We start from the raw sequence: 18,367 nt of genomic DNA, 5'->3' as shown, positions 1-18,367 counted from the left end.
TTGTAAACGTCTGTTACAGTACGTGTTATGTTTAGCTCTCACCCACGCAGTAGTTGACTTATGTGATGCATTAACTTGCTGTGGATGAGTTGTGTTGTTATTTCGTTGCACCGTGAGTAAGTATCTCGTTCTGTTAGAGGACCACCTTCATGTAGACGATTCATTTTATCGTCACTATACCTCAATAATGTAACAATTACAACCATGGAATTTCTATTTCACCGACGACTAACAATTTGAAAATATACATAGATCCTTGTCAAGATCGCCGCAGGTTCAGAGAACGTGTTATTTACATATTTAAAGTAGTATTTGCCAGGCACGGATTGGTGTCGATGGCCATCTTATTTGTGACTGGGCTTTCAGGCCATGAATGCAACAAACACACACAGTATGTGAATGATCTTTTGGGCCGTGTCTGGGAAGAAACAAGGCTGGATAAGATCAGGGGTGTGGAAGTTTTCCTGGCTGCTTCCTGCCACTGGATCTGTTAGTTAATAATGGAGAAACACGCTTCAAAGATTGAGATTTAAAGATAGATGAGATGAGTCACAAGTTTGGCATTTGATGTTTCATTTTGTTCAACTCCTGCCCTTTGAATTGTATTTGGGATTTATGTACTTATTCTATTTTTCAGCCATTTTCAGTCACTGTCAGAGGTGCCACAATTGTGTATTTGAAGTGTGTTAGCCTTAATGTAGCCTTCATGTTGGAATTTAGAAAGACTTTTCTTACACGGTAACACTTACCCAACGGAATAGATGCCATGTATCACACTCAACAATGTAACATTAAGGAGTGGGGCACAAACATTAGCAACAGTAGCATAGCTATGTGAGCTACTGTGCTAACGTTACTTCCACATTTTAACAGCAACATCATGCAAGGTTAGCCTACCCGCTGAAGGAAAGCAAAATCATAAAACTTCCCACGTCTCTTGCTGACAGACAAAAATCCGTGCTTTAAGATATGTTTTTGGTTTGTTTTGGGTTTTATTACATGTCTATGTTATAACATTTTGTTTTTGCAAATAAATGTCTCACAATTCTGAGCATTAAAGTTAACCATGACACAACAACAGCGATGTCTCCCCATATTATATAGAGATGCTATTGTACTTAATACAAGCCTATTTTTAAGTCCTTTATAGTGAGTGAATTACAATATATCGTTCCTTTTAAACTAAATGTATTGAAAATGAGGAGGGGAGTCAACACTAATAAATAAATATTTATACATAAATCTCTTTTTATTAGGATAAAATGTTTTATATTTGAAAAATAAAAAAATAATAAAAAAAAAACAACAAAAATGTATTTTATTTGTGATGCGCTTTCCATTCAAGAATTCATCAAGCTTTTCAAAGAGTACAGAAAATGTGATAAATACATTTTTGTTTGCAAGCTAAGGATGCCAACAGGACATTTTGTGATAAAAATACCTGTACATTAACAATGAATTTGACTCACGCAGTGTATTGATAACACGTCTAGACGTGCGCCATATTGTACGCTAACCAGAAAATGTACGCAAATGTACGAGTAAATTTTTGACATTAACTGAAAAACATACTACCCTGGGCGGGCGCTGATCAGGGTTGGATTTTATTAATGCAGCTGAGTATAAAAATATGAAAACAAATTGAAATAAACCGTAATTTCCGGACAATAGGCCGCTAGCTTTTTCACACGCCTTGAACCGTGCGGCTTAAACAATGATGCGGCTAATTTATGGTTAAAAGAATTGCAGGTCCCCTGATGCTTAGAGTGCCAAAACAGAAACTAGTGCATTTCCACGATAGAAGCTAATATCACGTTTTGAAGTCTTATGCAACGATCGTGTTTTGATCTGGCAAATCTTAAGTAAGTTTGAGTAAGTTTTCAAATGTAGAATTGCTACAGCTTCTGCTTGGACTGCGTGGACCGTGGCAGCTGTTGAACTCAAAGCAAAAAGCATTTCACATCTCACTGGAGCTAACAAGTGACACGGGGAACACCGAGTTTAGGTAGGATTGCAAGTTTTATAGTGTGTCCTTCTGTGTAAATATCCCATGTTACAACATGGGCCTACATAGGTACAATTTTTTTTTTCTCTTTAAATTTTGTTGGTGCGGCTTATATTCAGGTGCGGTCAGTAATCTAGAATTTATGGTATATTAAAATTGCAATTATTGCAGGAAAAAATATATATAAAAATATATATATTAAGTGTCTGTGTATAAAAATATCAGAGTAATTTAAAAATGTATTTGGAATGTAAAGTACTACTAATATATATGAATAAATTAAAGTGGTTGAGTTTAAAAATATTTTTAAAAGTAACAAAACCAAGTAGCGTAAACACTCTTTCATGTTTTAGTTTGATAAATAATGATAATGATTTCCTCATTCTCATTTGTGAGGTTGCTTCAAATGATCCGAAAACCAAATTCCTGCATGGTGAACATGAAGTGTTTTTGAATTATGGTAATACGGTACAGTCTGTGTTAGACAAAGTTGTCTTATGCGCACAGTAAATTTGCTCAGTAAAACAAGAACACAGTAAATTATTGGGAGGATTAAGACGCTACCGCCCTGTGGTAGGTACCGTTTCACAAAGTGGTGATAGAGGCGCTGAGGAGCACCAGGCATGGTGGTGTTTTGCTGGGGGTTGGGGGGTTGATAAGGAGGAGTGCAAGGATACTCCTGGTGGTGGTGGGGGGGGGGGGGGGGGGTGAAGAAGAACCAGGAGGTGCTTGGAAGTATGTGTGTGTGCGTGCAACATTCCTGGCATGCCTGTGTCATTGTAGCAGGATAATGAAGCTGGCTAGGCCACAGAAAGTTGAACGGGATGGAGCGGCTGAGCTCACAAGTGTGGAATTCAAACGCCGGACGCGAGAGGGCGGGGACACTAGTTTTCTGTGATACCGATCCACGCTAGTGTGAAAGTGTGACCACGCTCAGACCTGACAAGGCAGCATTTTAGTGCAATAAGTGCAAAAGAACACTTGAAGATGAGACGATGATGTTGAGGAGGCGGGTCATACATTCCACAATGCCGGGATGAGAGTTGATTGATTGCTCAGAGAGACAATATATGCTAAGCTATTTGATGAAAACGTCCACATCCTAGCGTGTTGTGTTATAGGTGACAAAATTAGTGTATTACTTTATTAGTTCATTTTATTTTTACAATAAATGCGCCGAGGGACACGGTTTGAGAATCGGTAACCAAAAAAAAGTGTCAAACCTTTGTAAACAGGCAGGAATTTGTCCAAAAAACATCTGAACTCTGAATTACATTAGATTGTTTTTTTTTTCTGTGAGGTTACCTTTAGCTTCTGATTAGTTTCACCTGTGTTTTTCTTGTCAGCCCCACCCTCTTTACACTGTCAGCCAATCAGCAACAGGTGTGGGCCTTCAGCTTCTCCCCAGCTGTGGCTTGTCTTGCTAATGAGTCTTTTAATTTCCTCTTTTTTTCATTCATTGTTGTATCGCTAGTAAGTTGGTTTTGTTTATTTATAAAAACAAACATATACACAAAAATAGTGTTGCTTATAAAAATCTACAATGCTGCTACAGTCAAGTGAAGGTAGGCTAACATGGTTGCTGTTATTTGATGAGCAAGACTGTTGGAAAAACATGGCTGCCATCATGCAGAGCGTCTTTGCATTGGCACTTTTCGCCATAAGTCCTTGAACATTTGTTTAATGATTATAATATTTAACTATATTTGTATTACATGTATGCTAGCATGTCCTCCAAAGCATTTTAAACACAACAACGCTGTGTCATTTACAGACGTGAGAACATTAGCACCTATAATTGCAACAGTCCACTTAGAATTATTTCACTTGTTGTAGCTGTAAAAGTGTCATGCTGTCTGCTGTATGTGCTTGGATCCCTTTTTTAAGGATTACTTCAAACATTGTTTTGCATTACTGCATACTAAAAGTGTGATACCAGGGTATTAGGACGAACCAACTAAAAATTGTCCAGGTTTTACTGAATAAAACACCCGTAATGCACATGAAAGGATTTGGGATTTACAATAAGAACTGTAAAACGATAAACATGAAGTGTATGTGAATGCCCCTCCTTGTTACTTTCCACACAAACTCCTTGACATGTTTTACAGTCGAGCAAAAACACCCAATAAAATATCACTTTTCTACAGTTCTAAAGTTTGTCATAGAAAGTTTCTCTGTCTCTCCATCACACTGGCTCGCACTTCTACTTAAACCCCCACTCTGCTTTGTAGCAAAGCCTTGATTAGCATTATGACCAGTACAGTCGCAGTATGAATTTCGCAGCTTCACTCTCACAGTTTTTCCAAAATACATTAATGAATGAATCATGCTCATTTGTAGTTGAATACGTCCTATTGTTAGTCAATAATATGCATATTGAAGCAAATTTGACTTAAGCAATTCCAAGCATAAAAATGGGTAAATGAACTAAAATACAAATATAAGGCATTCAGAAGATGCATTCAAAGACGCTGTGAATGGTATGTAGTATTCTACACTGGTCACTAGGTGTCAGTAATGTTACTATAATGTTTGGTAAAACACACACACACACACACACACACACACCAGACTTGATCACCAGAAAAACAGGATTTTATTGCATGTCTTAATTATAATATTATACTTGAATTCTAATTATAATAATTATCAGGCACGATAATCCCGAATAAAAACAAGGGCGCGGCCGTAATCAACACCTAGCTGAAACTCAACTCTGAACCCCTGACGTCACTTCCTGTCCGCCCGCCACTCAGCACATTTATAACGACATACACGAGCACGTGTCTTATGGCGTATTTACTCTTATTATGTCTATTATGGATAAGCGGCGTAGAAAATGGATGAATGGATGTCTACTATATTGAATAATATGAATGTAAACTATAGGGGTGTTAGTTTGTCTAGAGGGCTCTAATGTTAAAAAATGTATTTAGAACGTCGTAAAAAGGGTTTCTCTGCTCTAACTACGAAAAGATTTCATTTATTAAGAAGGAATCCTACTTTGCGGAAATTCACTTATCACGGCCGGGTCTGCAACCAATTAACTGTGATAAACGAGGGATTACTGTATAGCCTATCACGGGAAAACAACTCTAGTTTCAGAAGCCATTGGAATTATTTTGGTCATTTAAAGCTACGATGACCAATGTTAAAGGTTTTAAAAAAAAAGGTCAAAGGGCTATAGTTCGCTCATGTATTCCCTGTGGGCTATATTCCGCTAATCGTAAGTATAATCCTTTAACAGTTGTGGTGAAGGAATTCCCTCTGCACTGTTTTCTGCGGACCTGTCCCATGATCTCTCAGTGCAGACTGCAGCAGCCAGTCCTGGGCCAAACATCCAGAGAGCCTCTTATTGCTTAAAAGAACTATACACTGAATACACTCCACCACACTTGACATTGAAATGAACAACTGCATTTATACAATGGCTGTCTGGAATTCCATGCAGTAATCCCTTGTTTATCGCTGTTAATTGGTTCTAGCCCCCCAGTAATAAGTGAATTTCCACCAAGTAGGATTCTTTATTTATAAATTAAATATTTTTGGAATTAGAGCATAGAACCTGTTTACGACCTTCTAAATACAGTTTTTAACATTATTAGAGCCCTCTAGACATGAAATAACACCCATATAGTGACCCAATACAGTAGACATAAAAGAGAAAAAAATGCATGACAATGTTTTATACTTTTTATCACTGTAGTGTTTTACTTTCAAATGGCAGCGAGAAACAAATTAAAATTAATTTTATCGTGTTAAGAAATGTCTGAGAGTCATCCAAAGCTATGGCTGTCGAGCCATAGGTTCCTTACCCCGGCTTTAGGGCCTTTTCTGTTTTTCAGCCTTTGCGTTGGCATTCGTGACACCACATTTATTAGCATTTCTGTCTTTGCATGCTACGCCGCATAAAGCTAATGTTGCTCTTAGAAGGATAATCCAGACTTTGAACAGCTCATAGCTAGTAAGCAGTTACCCCTTCCAAACCTTTAGTTAATTATTGTAATCATATAATTGTAATTGTTATAATAATTTATCGCCGTGAGGAGCAAGAATGGAAAAAAAATATTTTATTTTACGATGTACGGGATGGTATCATGTCCATGAGGATGGAGGTTTTTCCTTCATGACATTATAAAAACCCGGAACAACACAGGCGACCGTTTGAGCGCATCTTCTCTCAAATGTGGAGCAAACAAGTGAGGGACCCCGACCAATCGCAACAAAGTAGGCGTGGTTGGAGAGCAGGCTGTGGAACCCCAGCATGTCGGCCAAGAGGAGAAGAATGCAGATTTACATTTACGAACTGAAATGAGCATTTAAATCAATAGGTCTCAGGGTAAATGTATTTTTTTTTAACTGTTTAGTAGCAACTATCTGAACATGTACGATTGAACAAATGCTTTGTTACCACTGTTGAATGTTGTACTGTACTTTTGAATAACTGCAGTACAACATGGTGTGACAGATAGGAGAGGGCTGAAGTGAGAATTACAAAAATGTCATCAAGCACATGTTGTGTAGTGCGCTGTGGGAGGATCCTTGGAGTAATGATGGGTCCCAGACCTCTCCACACCTTGTTATCAGAGGCCTGGTACCAAGTGGAGCGGCATCTGGAGCATTAAGAGGCGTGTGTGTATGTGAGGGGGGTGAAAAAAAAGTTTGGTGTCAGGTAGTTCTGGGATGCCTCTTTCCTTTGCTTTGAATCTAGGGCACTTTGTTTTCAGCCCTCCTCGCTTTGGGGGTCATGCTGCCATGCATCCCCCTTTCAGGGCAGATGGGGTTAAAGGTGAAAGACAGGAAGGAGGTGATACTGTGTGAGTCCAGGGATAGCATTCTGCAGATATAAGAGACAGCTTTTGGGTCAAGGGATGAGTGACAGCAGGGCTGACGCACTGATACATGTCTGACTGTGCATGATAGCAGCTCACTTATCACGAGGAGGAACTGTTGGCCCGATCCACAGCAGACCTCCACTGCAGCTTTATGGATAGTGAGCCAGATTTCAATCAAACCTTTTAGCAAAGCGGCAAGTAATAAAAGTGGGGGGAAAGTCGCGGAGTGTTTTTAGTTTGCAGACTACTTCCTGGTTCAAGCAGGGCTATGATCAGGCAAGCCCTCATCAGGAACAGGGGTGTCAAACTTTTTCCATTGAGGGCCACATACAGACAAATTTAAAAGTTGATGGCGGACCACTTTGATAATTTTTTTATATTAAAGATGCTAAAAGCAATCAAATGTAGGTCAGTATATTCTAAGCCAGCTATTTATTTATATTATATATTAGGGCTGTCAGTCGATTCAAATATTTAATCGCATTTTGTCCATAGTTAACTCATAATCAATCACAATTAATCGCAGATAATCGCAGAAAAGTTTTTATAATAAGTAGGGGTGTAAATCTCTTGGTGGTAAACGATCCGATACACATCTAGATACACAATACAAATGTAACCATGTGATGTTGCTATATATACACAGTATTAAACCTTCCATTACCTATTACTAGTACACATCTTTATCCTTTTTATTTTATTATTAAAAACAAATCTAGTAATCTGGTACATGTTAAACAAAGCGAACAAACTATCCGTAATTGCTGAGACATGGAGAAGTGGTAGGATTAAATAAGCTCTGCATCTTCCTACTCCTTTTCGAGCATGTTGAATTGTGCAACTGTGCTTCAATGTGACGTTGTATGCATGTTGGGAATAAACCATTACCATTCACCTTGAACGTGGTGTTATTTATAGTGTGACTTAAATACAACAAGGGATGGGAGGGGTAAAAAGCAGTCAGATGTGTAAAACAGCTGGAAAGAAGGAAAAGGAAAGGGAGTGTGTCATTGTGTACATATATCATAGATGTGCAGGCAATTTTAGTGAGACGTCCTGGCACTATGTGTCTGTCCGTCAGGTGGTGCAGGGACACGCAAGCAGAATGGAGCGTTTCTACACAAGCGTGGGTGCGGCTCAGGAAGCTCCAAGGGGGAAAAAAAAAGTCTTTCAAGGCGGTTCCTGTGCTTGTATAGCAGGAAATGACATACGTCCTTTTAGCCCCAACAGGAAATATGACATTTAACTTACTTGCATCTACACAGTGGCGAGACCAAAACTGGAAACATGAAATGCGACTTCCACTAATTTAAAGTTGAACTTGAACATTGACTTTTGTAACTGGGTCACTCTGTATTACATATAAATACTTATTTGACAGGAAGACAGTGCCATCTGCTGGAGTTGTTGCAATTTAGTAATCCTCAGATTTTATTTCTTTCCAGAAAGTAGGTGTGGGCAACACTGGAAATTTTGGTGTCGATCCAGTGACAAGTAAATACAGGCTGACTGTATTTACTTTATTTGATATTTTTTTTAATTGAAAATGTGTGCATAATTTAACAATTTTCAAGAGATACTGTACAGTAAACATAAAAGATAAGTGAAAATGATCAATCTCTTCACACATATCAATACGATACTGATACTCACCTTGGTATCAACACTGTCAACATTTGGAACCATTTGCCCACCCCTTATCAGAAAGGAATGTTCAGGTTGAAAATTACAGGTAGCTATGTTCAAAGGACAATTTGACTAACAAAAGCAATAATATAAAAGTATAACTTAACAAAATAGCAGTGCTACAAACAAGAGCGTCACATAGGATGTGTCCGAAAAGGAGCAGGAAGTAAAAGCTTACGGTGTCCCACCTCATCAGTCAGATTACCGTTTTCCTAAATCAAAAAATATTTGCATAATGCTTCATACATTACCTGATTCATTTTATATATCTGTAACACATAATTACATGATACATACAGTACCAATGTATAATACTGTACAGTATGTAGTCATTCAGCTATTTTGATTTTGTCCACTTATAGCCAGCAAATCATTTGCAGTGACAACATGCTGCTGTTATGTATAGTTAGAATACAATTATTAACAATATGCATGAAGAAGCTGTGAACAGCAGTAACTAATCAAGTGGAGAACATATTTTTGGTCCTTTTGTGGAGTAAATGTGTGTACTTGGACATGTAATAAGATTAATCGTTGGGTATTTGCTAATTGGCACATGTATAGGTAGGGTGTTTGTGTGCATTAAAGTGTCATTGGGACAACGAGCTAACATAAGTTACCCTACTGTGCTAAATGGCATCATTGTGTTAAAAAGATGCAGAAGTTCAACCATACATGGACAAATACGCAAACATTAATAATAAAAGACACCGGCATCTATTTTACTGGGCATTTTACTGCTGTAAATAAAAATGCTGGCAAGTTTACATGTTTGAACATTTTTATTCAAATGACTTCAGTACATGACAAATCGGGTGAATTTACAAAAGACCTGGCATGACAGGAACGTCTCTTCTCGCAGTTTATTTGGAAAAGTCGCTAAAAGTAAGCTTCCCATCCCCTACCTCCTGCCCCCCTACCAGACGCAAAAACAACAAAAAAAAACATAAAAGCAAACACATTACAATGCACACATGCACAAAAGAAATTAGACCGCTTATCACGTAAAGACTAGCCTTTAAAAAACAAACACACAGCTGTGTTTCCAATGTGGTTCAGATGAAATCCAAAACCTTTTGGTACCATACAGCTAGAAACTACACTTTCTACTCAACAGATAGTGATTTCTCTGTACATGAAGGGTACGCCTTTCCTCTGATGACCTTTATTCCCCCCACCAGAGTCATGGGTCGGAGGCCATCGGGCGAGCACGGGCCACTTGTTAATGCTTGAGGTGAGACCGTGTCACGAGAACTGGATCTGCTGTACGGTGGGAATCTGCAACACAGACAGCAGGGTACTTTAGACAGGACATACTGTAGATGCTCCAATTAATGCCTCTATTTAATTAACCGACAGGTGCGGGGTCTTCAAAAGCAAATAACCACTAATTACCGCCAGGTCAACAATCATTGGCATTAACAACTGTGGCTGTAGGCAACCTCCTACATGTGTCTACCGCTGCATGTGCTTTGAAATGTTGATTAAAAAGTTCCGTAAGAGTTTTCAAATTGAAATAATTACAGTATACCAAGTGGGTGTTGCACTCAAGCCACATCTAAAAATTGTCATTTGCAGCTACTTTAAATCATCATTTTAGACTCTTCAGTGAAGGGTACCTGTTGATATGAGGTGGTGTACACCATGACGTTTTGCTGCTGACCATCTGCTGTTATAATTCCTGCTGGAAGAGGGTTTGCTGCAGAAGGGAGAAGAGTCACAGTTACTGTTTGTGTGCTTCCAAAACATACGAGAAAGTTGAAGACAAAAGTCAACTCACTGAAGCTGTCGTCTGTGAGCTCCTCTCCGAGGCCGTCCGCCACAGGCATGCCCTTCTCCCCTTTCATTGCCTAGGGAGGGAGAAATAATGCACACAATTGATAATAATGCACAGGACACTGTGCAGATAAAATATGACAACTATGTTACAGTTCTGCCTTGTAGAAAGATCAATAGAAACAAATGGCTGTAGATGACCACAATGCATCCCATGGGACATTAAACCAAAAACCAGGGAACTAATTACATTTTCTTATACATTACAAAAGCTACAATTACTGTCATGTTGCGCTACCTAGTGGCAGAGTTGGTGAATTGCAGTTTCATAAACCGCTCCAAACACTGTCCTTTGACAAAAATTGAAATTTGACAGAGATGCTATTTTTTCAGCACGGACCACCAATTGTAAATGAAATGCATCTCAGTAGTAAGTGTTCCTAACAATTTGGTGTACTTTTGCTGTTCCAACCAATTACAACAAATTAAGCATCACTCTCTTTCTAAAAAGGTAGAACTTTTGGTGCAGGTCTCGCCAGCTCACCTCTCGGAACTTCTGCAAGTAGAGCTTGAGCGGCTCCACGTACATGTCGAAGCCCAGCGTGGACATGGCGAACAGGATGTCCTCGCCGTTGATGGTCTTGCGCTTCTCCTGGTGACAGCGCTCGCTTGCCTCGCTCGTGATGAAGCTGATGAACTCGCTCACGCACTCTTGCACGCACTCTTTGGCGTCTTTTGCAATCTGCGGGGAAAACACGCACACGTGTTGCAAGATGTCTACTTGAAAAATGTAGTAGAAGTCCACTGGACTTAACACTTTTTCTTTTTTTTAATAAGGAAGTTTGTTGCCCCTGACAAACCTTTCCAGTTTGTGGAACAGCGTTTTTCATGATGCGAGCCACATTAGCAATGGGGAGATAGATGTCCTGCTCCCTGTAGTTGTCCTTCGAGCCACCTTCTTCATGATCGTTCATACTTTCATCCGCATCATCTGGGGAAAAAAATCTGTTAAAATACAGTACAGTTATCCCTCGTTTATCGGAGTTCATTAGGATTCCTTAGTTATAAATTGAATATTTTCTTTGTTACAGCATAGTAACCTGTTTGGCCTTCGAAATGTATATTTTTTTAACATTCGAGCCCTCTAAACATGAAATAACACCTCTATAGCCACCTTTACACTTGTAACACCAAATACCGTAGATATAATCAAGAGAAAATAGGTCATTTACGACAAATAAGACTTGTGCTCCTGTGTGTTGCAATAAATGATGTGTGGAGGACAGGAAGCGACGTCAGCAAGTTTCAGCTTGCCATGGGTTACGGTCGCAACAGCAGCCCGTGTTATTATTATGATTATTACCATGTTATTTTTATTGTGCCTGATAATTCAAACCTGCAATAAAAGCCTGTTGTTCCGGCAATCAAGTCTGATGCTGGTGTGCCTCACTGAACATTACAGTAACATTACTGACACCTAGCAACCAGTGTAATCATATAATTGTCTACTTATGTCTACTTATACTTGGATTGTAGTTCTTTTTTATGCTTGAAAAGGCTTTATTTAGACAAAAAACTGACACCATATTCCTGTTTTGTCATGAGTTAGTTCTCAAATTCAATTCAATAGTGTTTCTCCCTTCTTTATGAAAATGCTAGCACTTGAAACTTTCTTTGGTTCCATTTTGGCTTAATGAGGTGAGAAACACTATTGAATTTAAGAAATAACTCATGGCAATACAGGAAGGCGGGGCTCGTGTGGTATCTCGTTGCCACATTGTGCCTTTGGGATCTAGTATCACGTCTTCGGTCAAGGTAAAAGTAACCTTCAATGTTCATTTATCCCTTTCATTCAGCATTTATCTGTGTTTATATGCGCTTGGAATTGTTTACTGCATGTAAAACCACAACTGTAAAACTATAAAAGTGTTTTTTGTTAATATTTTTGGCTTTCTGGAACAGATTAATTGGATTTACATGATTTCTTATTGTAAAAATGTATTCAATTAGCGTCCGTTTCAGTTAGTCAGACTTTCTGAAACTAACGTTGCTAACCAAGGTTCCACTGTAGTAATTTTTAGGGCTTTTCATGGGTGTGTCAATTATTCACTTTCTTTTCGCCCTTCCCACGGGTTCTTGGAGTAAATCTACTCTACTACATACATTATGTCGTAAGAGTTTGCACTGTGCACAATCATCCACTAATGTCAGTATTTCCCCTTTATTGGCTTCTGTGTACAATGCAGACAAAATATTTGTTGACAATATGGCAGCTTTAGATAACAATCACTGGATCTCCTACTCATGTAACCACATGCATGTCGTATTTCAGCCCACTGTCTATGCTCTTTGTTATTTAAAGGTGAGATAATAGAAGCAACGGCATTCTCTCACCATCTTGCTGGAGCACGTAGTGTGTAGATGGCATGTACTCTCCAGCGATGCCCAGCTGGGAGGCGTCGGTAGTGGGACCGTCTCCGTCCATCTGGGAAACAAATAATCATCGTCACACATCTTAAATTAAAGAGGCAAGTGCACACACACTCACAGATACACAATTAGGTGTGTAAAAAAACCCTCTGGCTTATTTGTCCACTACACTTTTGATGGCTTACTGCACGCCCATGGAGATAATGAGGGACAAAATGTTGATCTTAATTAATACATTAAAAACTATACCACATTTTGCAAGTTATTTTCCAAAAAGTGCATTGTACAAACACTAAATTGATTTTATACTTACCCTCCTCTGAAGCAGCAATGCATTTTTGTCCTCAGTTTGACATTGCATAAAAATTAATTTAATTTAACTTAATTTTATTAAATAAATACTTTTTCTGACTTTAAAAACAGCTTTTACGGTATATTGTTTTCAGCCATGACAATTATTTCATGCAAAAAACGTTTACTTTCGCAGGTTTCAGACGAATATGAATAGAAGTTAAGCCAGAGGGTTAAGACTAGTGATGAGCGCCTATACAAGAGTCTGCCAATTATCGCCAAAATGATTAGGAAATACATTCTTGAAATACTTCAGTGTGTGTAATGAATGTGTGTAATGGATGTTTCCATTTTTCAACTGAACTACTGAAATATATCAGATATTCTGATTTATTGAGATGCACGTGAAGGTCATGCGAAAACGATGACGTCATTAGCTGTGGCCTATTGGAATGACGTAATATTGAACCTTATGATACATGTCAACAAGGAGTACCATTGGCTCTCGTCGGACAAAAACATATGTATTTAACGTTGTCATGCTTCAAATTAACCGCATTCGAATACGAAATTGCATAAATGCAAAATACCCGCCAAAATGATGGCTCGCTGCCTAGCTAAGGTGTGCTAACTAGCGTATAGCATGCTAGCTACTGATAACCGAATGACCGAAGCTAGCTCTTTTGCCTGATCTTAACAAAAGCGTTAATTTCATTTCAGCGTGACAAAGAAGAGGCCATTCACCGCCTGTTACCTCCGGTAGGTAAACCCGTACAGACACAGTGTTCCCATTGCAGGAGTTGATATTTTAAATCCACAGCGGCGAAAAGCGTCGGCCTGTTGTTTCTTTGTCGAACGCAGCACGGCAAGAACGTGGTTGCGGCTGAATGTTTCCTTAATTAAATTAAAGTGTCGCCAAAGCGTTACTTCCTCGTTCACTCCGACGACAAATAAAAAAAGTCAGACGGCGGCGGACATTTCCATTCGAGCTAACGAGAAATCGGTTAGCAATCATTGGCCGGAGCCAGACACAGACCTGCAATGAAGCCCTGGTTGGTTATCTTCCTGAGACGGCTGTTTGGTTGGACAGAAAATGGCTGCGAAAGGACCAGTCCCAGCGCGGAGCCGTGGGTGCACTACAAGCTCTTGCCACTAGAGGGTCTGCGTTCAAGGACCTATCGAAAGCTCCTAACTTCCAGATACCCAGCAATTGCGTACATGCTAGCAAGTATCTTTAAATTATTATAATTATTTTAATTATTTAACACCACAAACAACACAAACTAATGTCATTACACCTAACTCACATTCATTTTTAGTTTAACAGTCTTTGAAAATTGCAGAAATACGATAATGAGTCACAGAATTCTACATTTACAGTAGCACTAGAACGCATCTCTTAACCTAACTGTGATTCAACTCGCGTACTTCAGTACTTATACTGTAATTGCATAAGTGCGTTCATGCTGAGAAATACGCCGTCAGTACCCGGACGTTGCACACAACACGCCACAAATGGTGAGTGTGCAGCGATGGACACTTAGAATTATCACCATCTTAGGGAGTAATCAACAAAAGGAGAGAAGAGGACTACTGAGATTCAGCACTACACTGTCAAAATTTGCACCCTCAGGACCTAAGTACGCAGTGTGCATAGTGCACTGACAGAAGTGCGCGAATTGAAACACAGCTGCACCCTTGTGATGGGAATTCCGGCTCCTTCTGCTTCGAAGTGGCTCCTACCAAGATACAAAATGTTATGTGTAAAATGCATTGCCACGTCATATAAAATATATTATAGCTATCATTATTATATGGCTTATTTATACTCAACATGGAATAGAGTGCTAGTCTTTTTTATTCCAATTGCACTCTTAAAGTACATTTCTAATGTGAATGTGCAGGTTATATTTTAGAGCCTGCTCAATATGACATTTTAATCTTGTATGCTCTACACTCTCTTTGTATTATCAATATAACTGAAATGCATTCATGTTGTCTCTTTTGCGTCTCTCTCTCTCTCTCTCTCTCTCTCTCTCTCTCTCTGTGCTTGTACTGTCTCTGTAACCCCCACCCCATCCGTCATGTTCAGAGTGAGAACTGAATGTGATGGTGACACCTCACACCTTGCTTTATTTAAATGTGCAACTTCGTGACTTTAATTTTTGCTTGCTTGAATTGCTTTAGTTGCAGCGCCTCTTGCAACTCATGTCAGCAGGCACCTTTCGATCGTAGTATCAACATTCTGCCACAAGATGTCCCCCTACTAAAGCGCCTAAACTATTGCCTATGCTCTCTGCTGACTGTAAAATTCCTGCTTTGAAATGGTTTGCTAGACAATTTAGTTTTTACTACTTGTGACTTAATTTAAGACTATAAGATAGTGATGAAAAACAATTTGATATTTAAAATCCTATTCTTCAACTGATGGCATGTTTTCCCTTGATGTGTTGGTGTTTAAAATCATTCAGAAGACGAAAATATACTGTTTCCTAAAATTGCTATTTAAAAAAAAAAAACTACAAACTACAGCTACAAAAAACTATTTTTTTTATATTACAAATTTAAACTGAAAAACATAACATATTATGATATTAAAATCTAAAATTGCGTTATATCTTTGGGGAGCAAATAAAATCTGGTTGGATACGATTAGAATGTATTCCTAAATGGCAGTGTTATCACAGTCAAACGTACTAAATGATACTAATAACAAAATGGTAATACATACCTGCCATTAAAGTGGCCCTGAGTAATCCCACATGCATTTCAGATGATGTAGTGGGGGTTTCCTTGTTATTTGCTTCCCATAATAAAAGCCATTATCTACTAGAAGAGCATGAAAGCCCTCAAAATGATCCGAGCTGTCACAAGGCCAAAGTCAGTGTAATGTCGCACTGTGAAATCTTTGACTAATAACGTGGAAGGACTATGGCACACGTGGTTTTAAAAATACAAAAACATCCAAGTAAGGTGGACTTTTGCAGCAGCATATGCCACGTAGTCCCAAACTGGTAACCTAACCGTAAACATGCTAGATTAAGGTAAAGTATTTCGATCATGATTTGTTTTTGCACAAAACCTATAGGAAGATGAAGATGAAACACAATTTTGGTACAAATTTCTGGAATGGTGTGAAAAGAAGAGGAATCCTTAGGAAAAAGCATAGCTGGAGCCTAGACCTAAATCCAACTGGAAATTCCTATACCCAGGGTATACCAGAGTAATCTCACAGTTTAGGGTCACTTTGGCACAGAAGAGTAGGAAGACTATTGTAATGCCATTAAATCCTTTAATTTAATGTAATTTAATGTTTGTTATGTTATGAGATCAAATTTTACGTTGTTATGTTATTAAATAAAATAAAATGTAGTGTGGTGTTATGTTATTTAATATGGAATGGAAGTGAATTTTATTGTTTTATTCAGTATTGTTTTGTATTGACTTTAATCCATTTTATGACAAACGGTGCAGATCTACTTGCACATCTTTGACATACAGATCCATCACGGCACAATAGCAACTTGTCCTCTGCCACATCCAAACTGACTTCTCCATCTTCTCCTTGACAGGGAGACGTCCTCAACAAGCTTTGTGCAGCATGTACTTCTTGAGGCCCGTGAGCAAGGACTGTTTTTGGTGTGTAGAAGGCACGGTGGAGGTAAAGCGCTTGCCATTCCTGTCTTGTCATTGTACTTGTAAATATGTTGTAGCTCATATGTATGTTTTGTTTGCAACTGCCTTCACATCCACCCTGCTCTAATTCCTGCTCCACTTGCGGGGTTAAAGACCACATCACCTGCTCGACCTCGCCATTACCACTTATCTAGTCTATAACACACACTTAGCCTTGGCGCAGCTCAGGTAATTATCATATTAATGGTCTTATGGTAATGGCCTGATCAGTGAGCTGCTTTGCAATTAAGAGGAAGGATGCTGTTTAATTATTTAGTTTCTCCCCAGTGTGTCATTGTTTTACTCACTGACTGCTTTATAATTAATACTACATTAACATCTTTGCTCCTTTTTAGTTTTGACACTCTTGGATGCCTTTTCTTGGCAAAAAGTCAAGGTAAGACAATAAAACAATTCTATAGTTTTTTTTTTGTTTTTTGTTTTGCTCCAGGGATTCCTCTCCTGGGCCGCACGGTGGCCGAGTAGTTAGCATGTTGGCCGCACAGTCAGGAGATCGGGAAGGTCTGGGTTCGGAACTCCGTTGGGCAACTCTGTGTGGAGTTTGCATGTTCTCCTCGTGTGTGCGTGGGTTTTCTCCGGGTACTCCGGTTTCCTCCCACATTCCAAAAACATGCATGTTAGGTTAATTGGCGACTCTAAATTGTTCCATAGGTATGAATGTGAGTGTGAATGGTTGTTTGTCTATATGTGCCCTGCGATTGGCTGCCGACCAGTCCAGGGTGTACCCCGCCTCTCGCCCGAAGTCAGTTGGGATAGGCTCCAGCATACCTGCGACCCTAGTGAGGATAAGCAGCATAGAAAATGGATGGATTCCTCTCCTTTTAATCCAGTGTGATAAACCAATAACTAATGTGGTGTTACAGGCTGGTCCATATTATTATTGACCACTTGATTAGATGATTTGTTGTCACTATGGCAACAACAATGAGACAATGCCATTCTCAGAGAACCCAGTGTAGCATCAAAAAGATTTTGAATATGTAATATTTACAGCACACATATTACACGTAGTTGCTTTAATTACCCAAGTGAGACTTGATGTAAAGCCTATTGATAGTTTTGATGTGATACCATATTTACCGGCATTATTTTATTCCTAATTCTTCAATGACTTAGCATATATTGACCTACATTGGATTGGTTTTAGCATCTTTAAAGTACAAAATGTATCAAAGTTGCCCCCGCGTTTTGTCTGTATGCAGCCCGCAGTGGAAAAAAGTTAGGGCACCCCTGTTCTAGAGGATCTTTGCTTAGCGTTTTTAACAATATCTTATTAAATACAGCAGTGTGCTTCTTGTGATGATTTTGTATTGGTTGGACCCTCACAAAGAATCTCTGATTTTGCGTTTTTGCTGTAGATCCTTAAAAACAGCAGTGCACTCCTGTCATATCTTTGACTAGTGTTGTTGCAGTAGGTCCTTAAAAAGAGCAGAGCGCTCCTGCCATATAGAGATCTTTGACTCACATTTACATACTGCTTGTGTTTTAATTTATGACTTCATTACTTTATGCACAACGGCTGTTTGATGAAGGAATTATTATTGGAATTCTCTTGTGTAATTATGAATTTCTTTGTATGAAATAGTATGTCCGTGTTCGCTTATCAGTCTGTGCACTTTCCCCAGCGCCAAGGGCATCATAAAAA

General features: G+C 38.9%; 2 protein-coding genes across 8 annotated transcripts in view; one reads left to right on the top strand and one right to left on the bottom strand.

Annotated features, from left to right (window-relative positions):
- Positions 1-18,367, top strand: part of chst11 (carbohydrate (chondroitin 4) sulfotransferase 11) — a 114,834-nt gene that overhangs the window by 21,951 nt on the left and 74,516 nt on the right. The window contains exons 2-5 of one of the 4 annotated variants that reach the window (XM_054800966.1): positions 12,668-12,833; positions 13,747-13,785; positions 16,599-16,665; positions 17,058-17,098. In XM_054800966.1, the coding sequence (XP_054656941.1) occupies positions 16,628-16,665; positions 17,058-17,098 (79 nt within the window). In that variant the 5' untranslated portion in view covers positions 12,668-12,833; positions 13,747-13,785; positions 16,599-16,627. Of the gene's footprint in view, positions 1-12,667; positions 12,834-13,515; positions 13,649-13,746; positions 13,786-16,598; positions 16,688-17,057; positions 17,099-18,367 lie in introns of those variants that run through there. The other 3 variants (XM_054800967.1, XM_054800968.1, XM_054800969.1) reach the window with 3 other exon arrangements.
- On the bottom strand, positions 9,228-14,140 carry nfyba (nuclear transcription factor Y, beta a). Of its 4 annotated transcripts, none has more exons than XM_054800970.1 (7): positions 13,049-13,764; positions 12,700-12,790; positions 11,166-11,296; positions 10,850-11,047; positions 10,310-10,379; positions 10,149-10,228; positions 9,228-9,807 (listed from the first exon to the last, which is right to left on the bottom strand). In XM_054800970.1, exons 1-7 carry the CDS (start codon positions 13,094-13,096, stop codon positions 9,775-9,777), a joined length of 651 nt encoding a protein of 216 aa, XP_054656945.1. In that variant the 5' UTR covers positions 13,097-13,764; the 3' UTR covers positions 9,228-9,774. The 4 variants fall into 4 exon arrangements, with proteins under 4 accessions (XP_054656945.1, XP_054656948.1, XP_054656949.1 ...); XM_054800973.1 differs by lacking the exon at positions 13,049-13,764 and adding an exon at positions 13,771-14,054 and having other exon boundaries at positions 9,239-9,807; XM_054800974.1 differs by lacking the exon at positions 13,049-13,764 and adding an exon at positions 13,781-14,054 and having other exon boundaries at positions 9,240-9,807.

The sequence above is a fragment of the Dunckerocampus dactyliophorus genome, chromosome 15, assembly GCF_027744805.1.
Source record: "Dunckerocampus dactyliophorus isolate RoL2022-P2 chromosome 15, RoL_Ddac_1.1, whole genome shotgun sequence".
Taxonomy (NCBI): domain Eukaryota; kingdom Metazoa; phylum Chordata; class Actinopteri; order Syngnathiformes; family Syngnathidae; genus Dunckerocampus; species Dunckerocampus dactyliophorus.
The sequence above is the reverse complement of the archived record's forward strand: the minus strand, read 5'-3'. Positions and strand labels throughout refer to the sequence as shown.

Excerpts from the sequence above, each read along its gene's own strand:
- nfyba (XM_054800970.1), bottom strand. The coding sequence starts at position 13,096 with ATGCAATGTCAAACTGAGGACAAAAATGCATTGCTGCTTCAGAGGAGG. Across the intron at positions 12,791-13,048 it reads CATTGCTGCTTCAGAGGAGG|ATGGACGGAGACGGTCCCAC; the intron begins GTAAGTATAAAA and ends TTTGTTTCCCAG. Across the intron at positions 9,808-10,148 it reads ACACCACCTCATATCAACAG|ATTCCCACCGTACAGCAGAT; the intron begins GTACCCTTCACT and ends TCTGTGTTGCAG.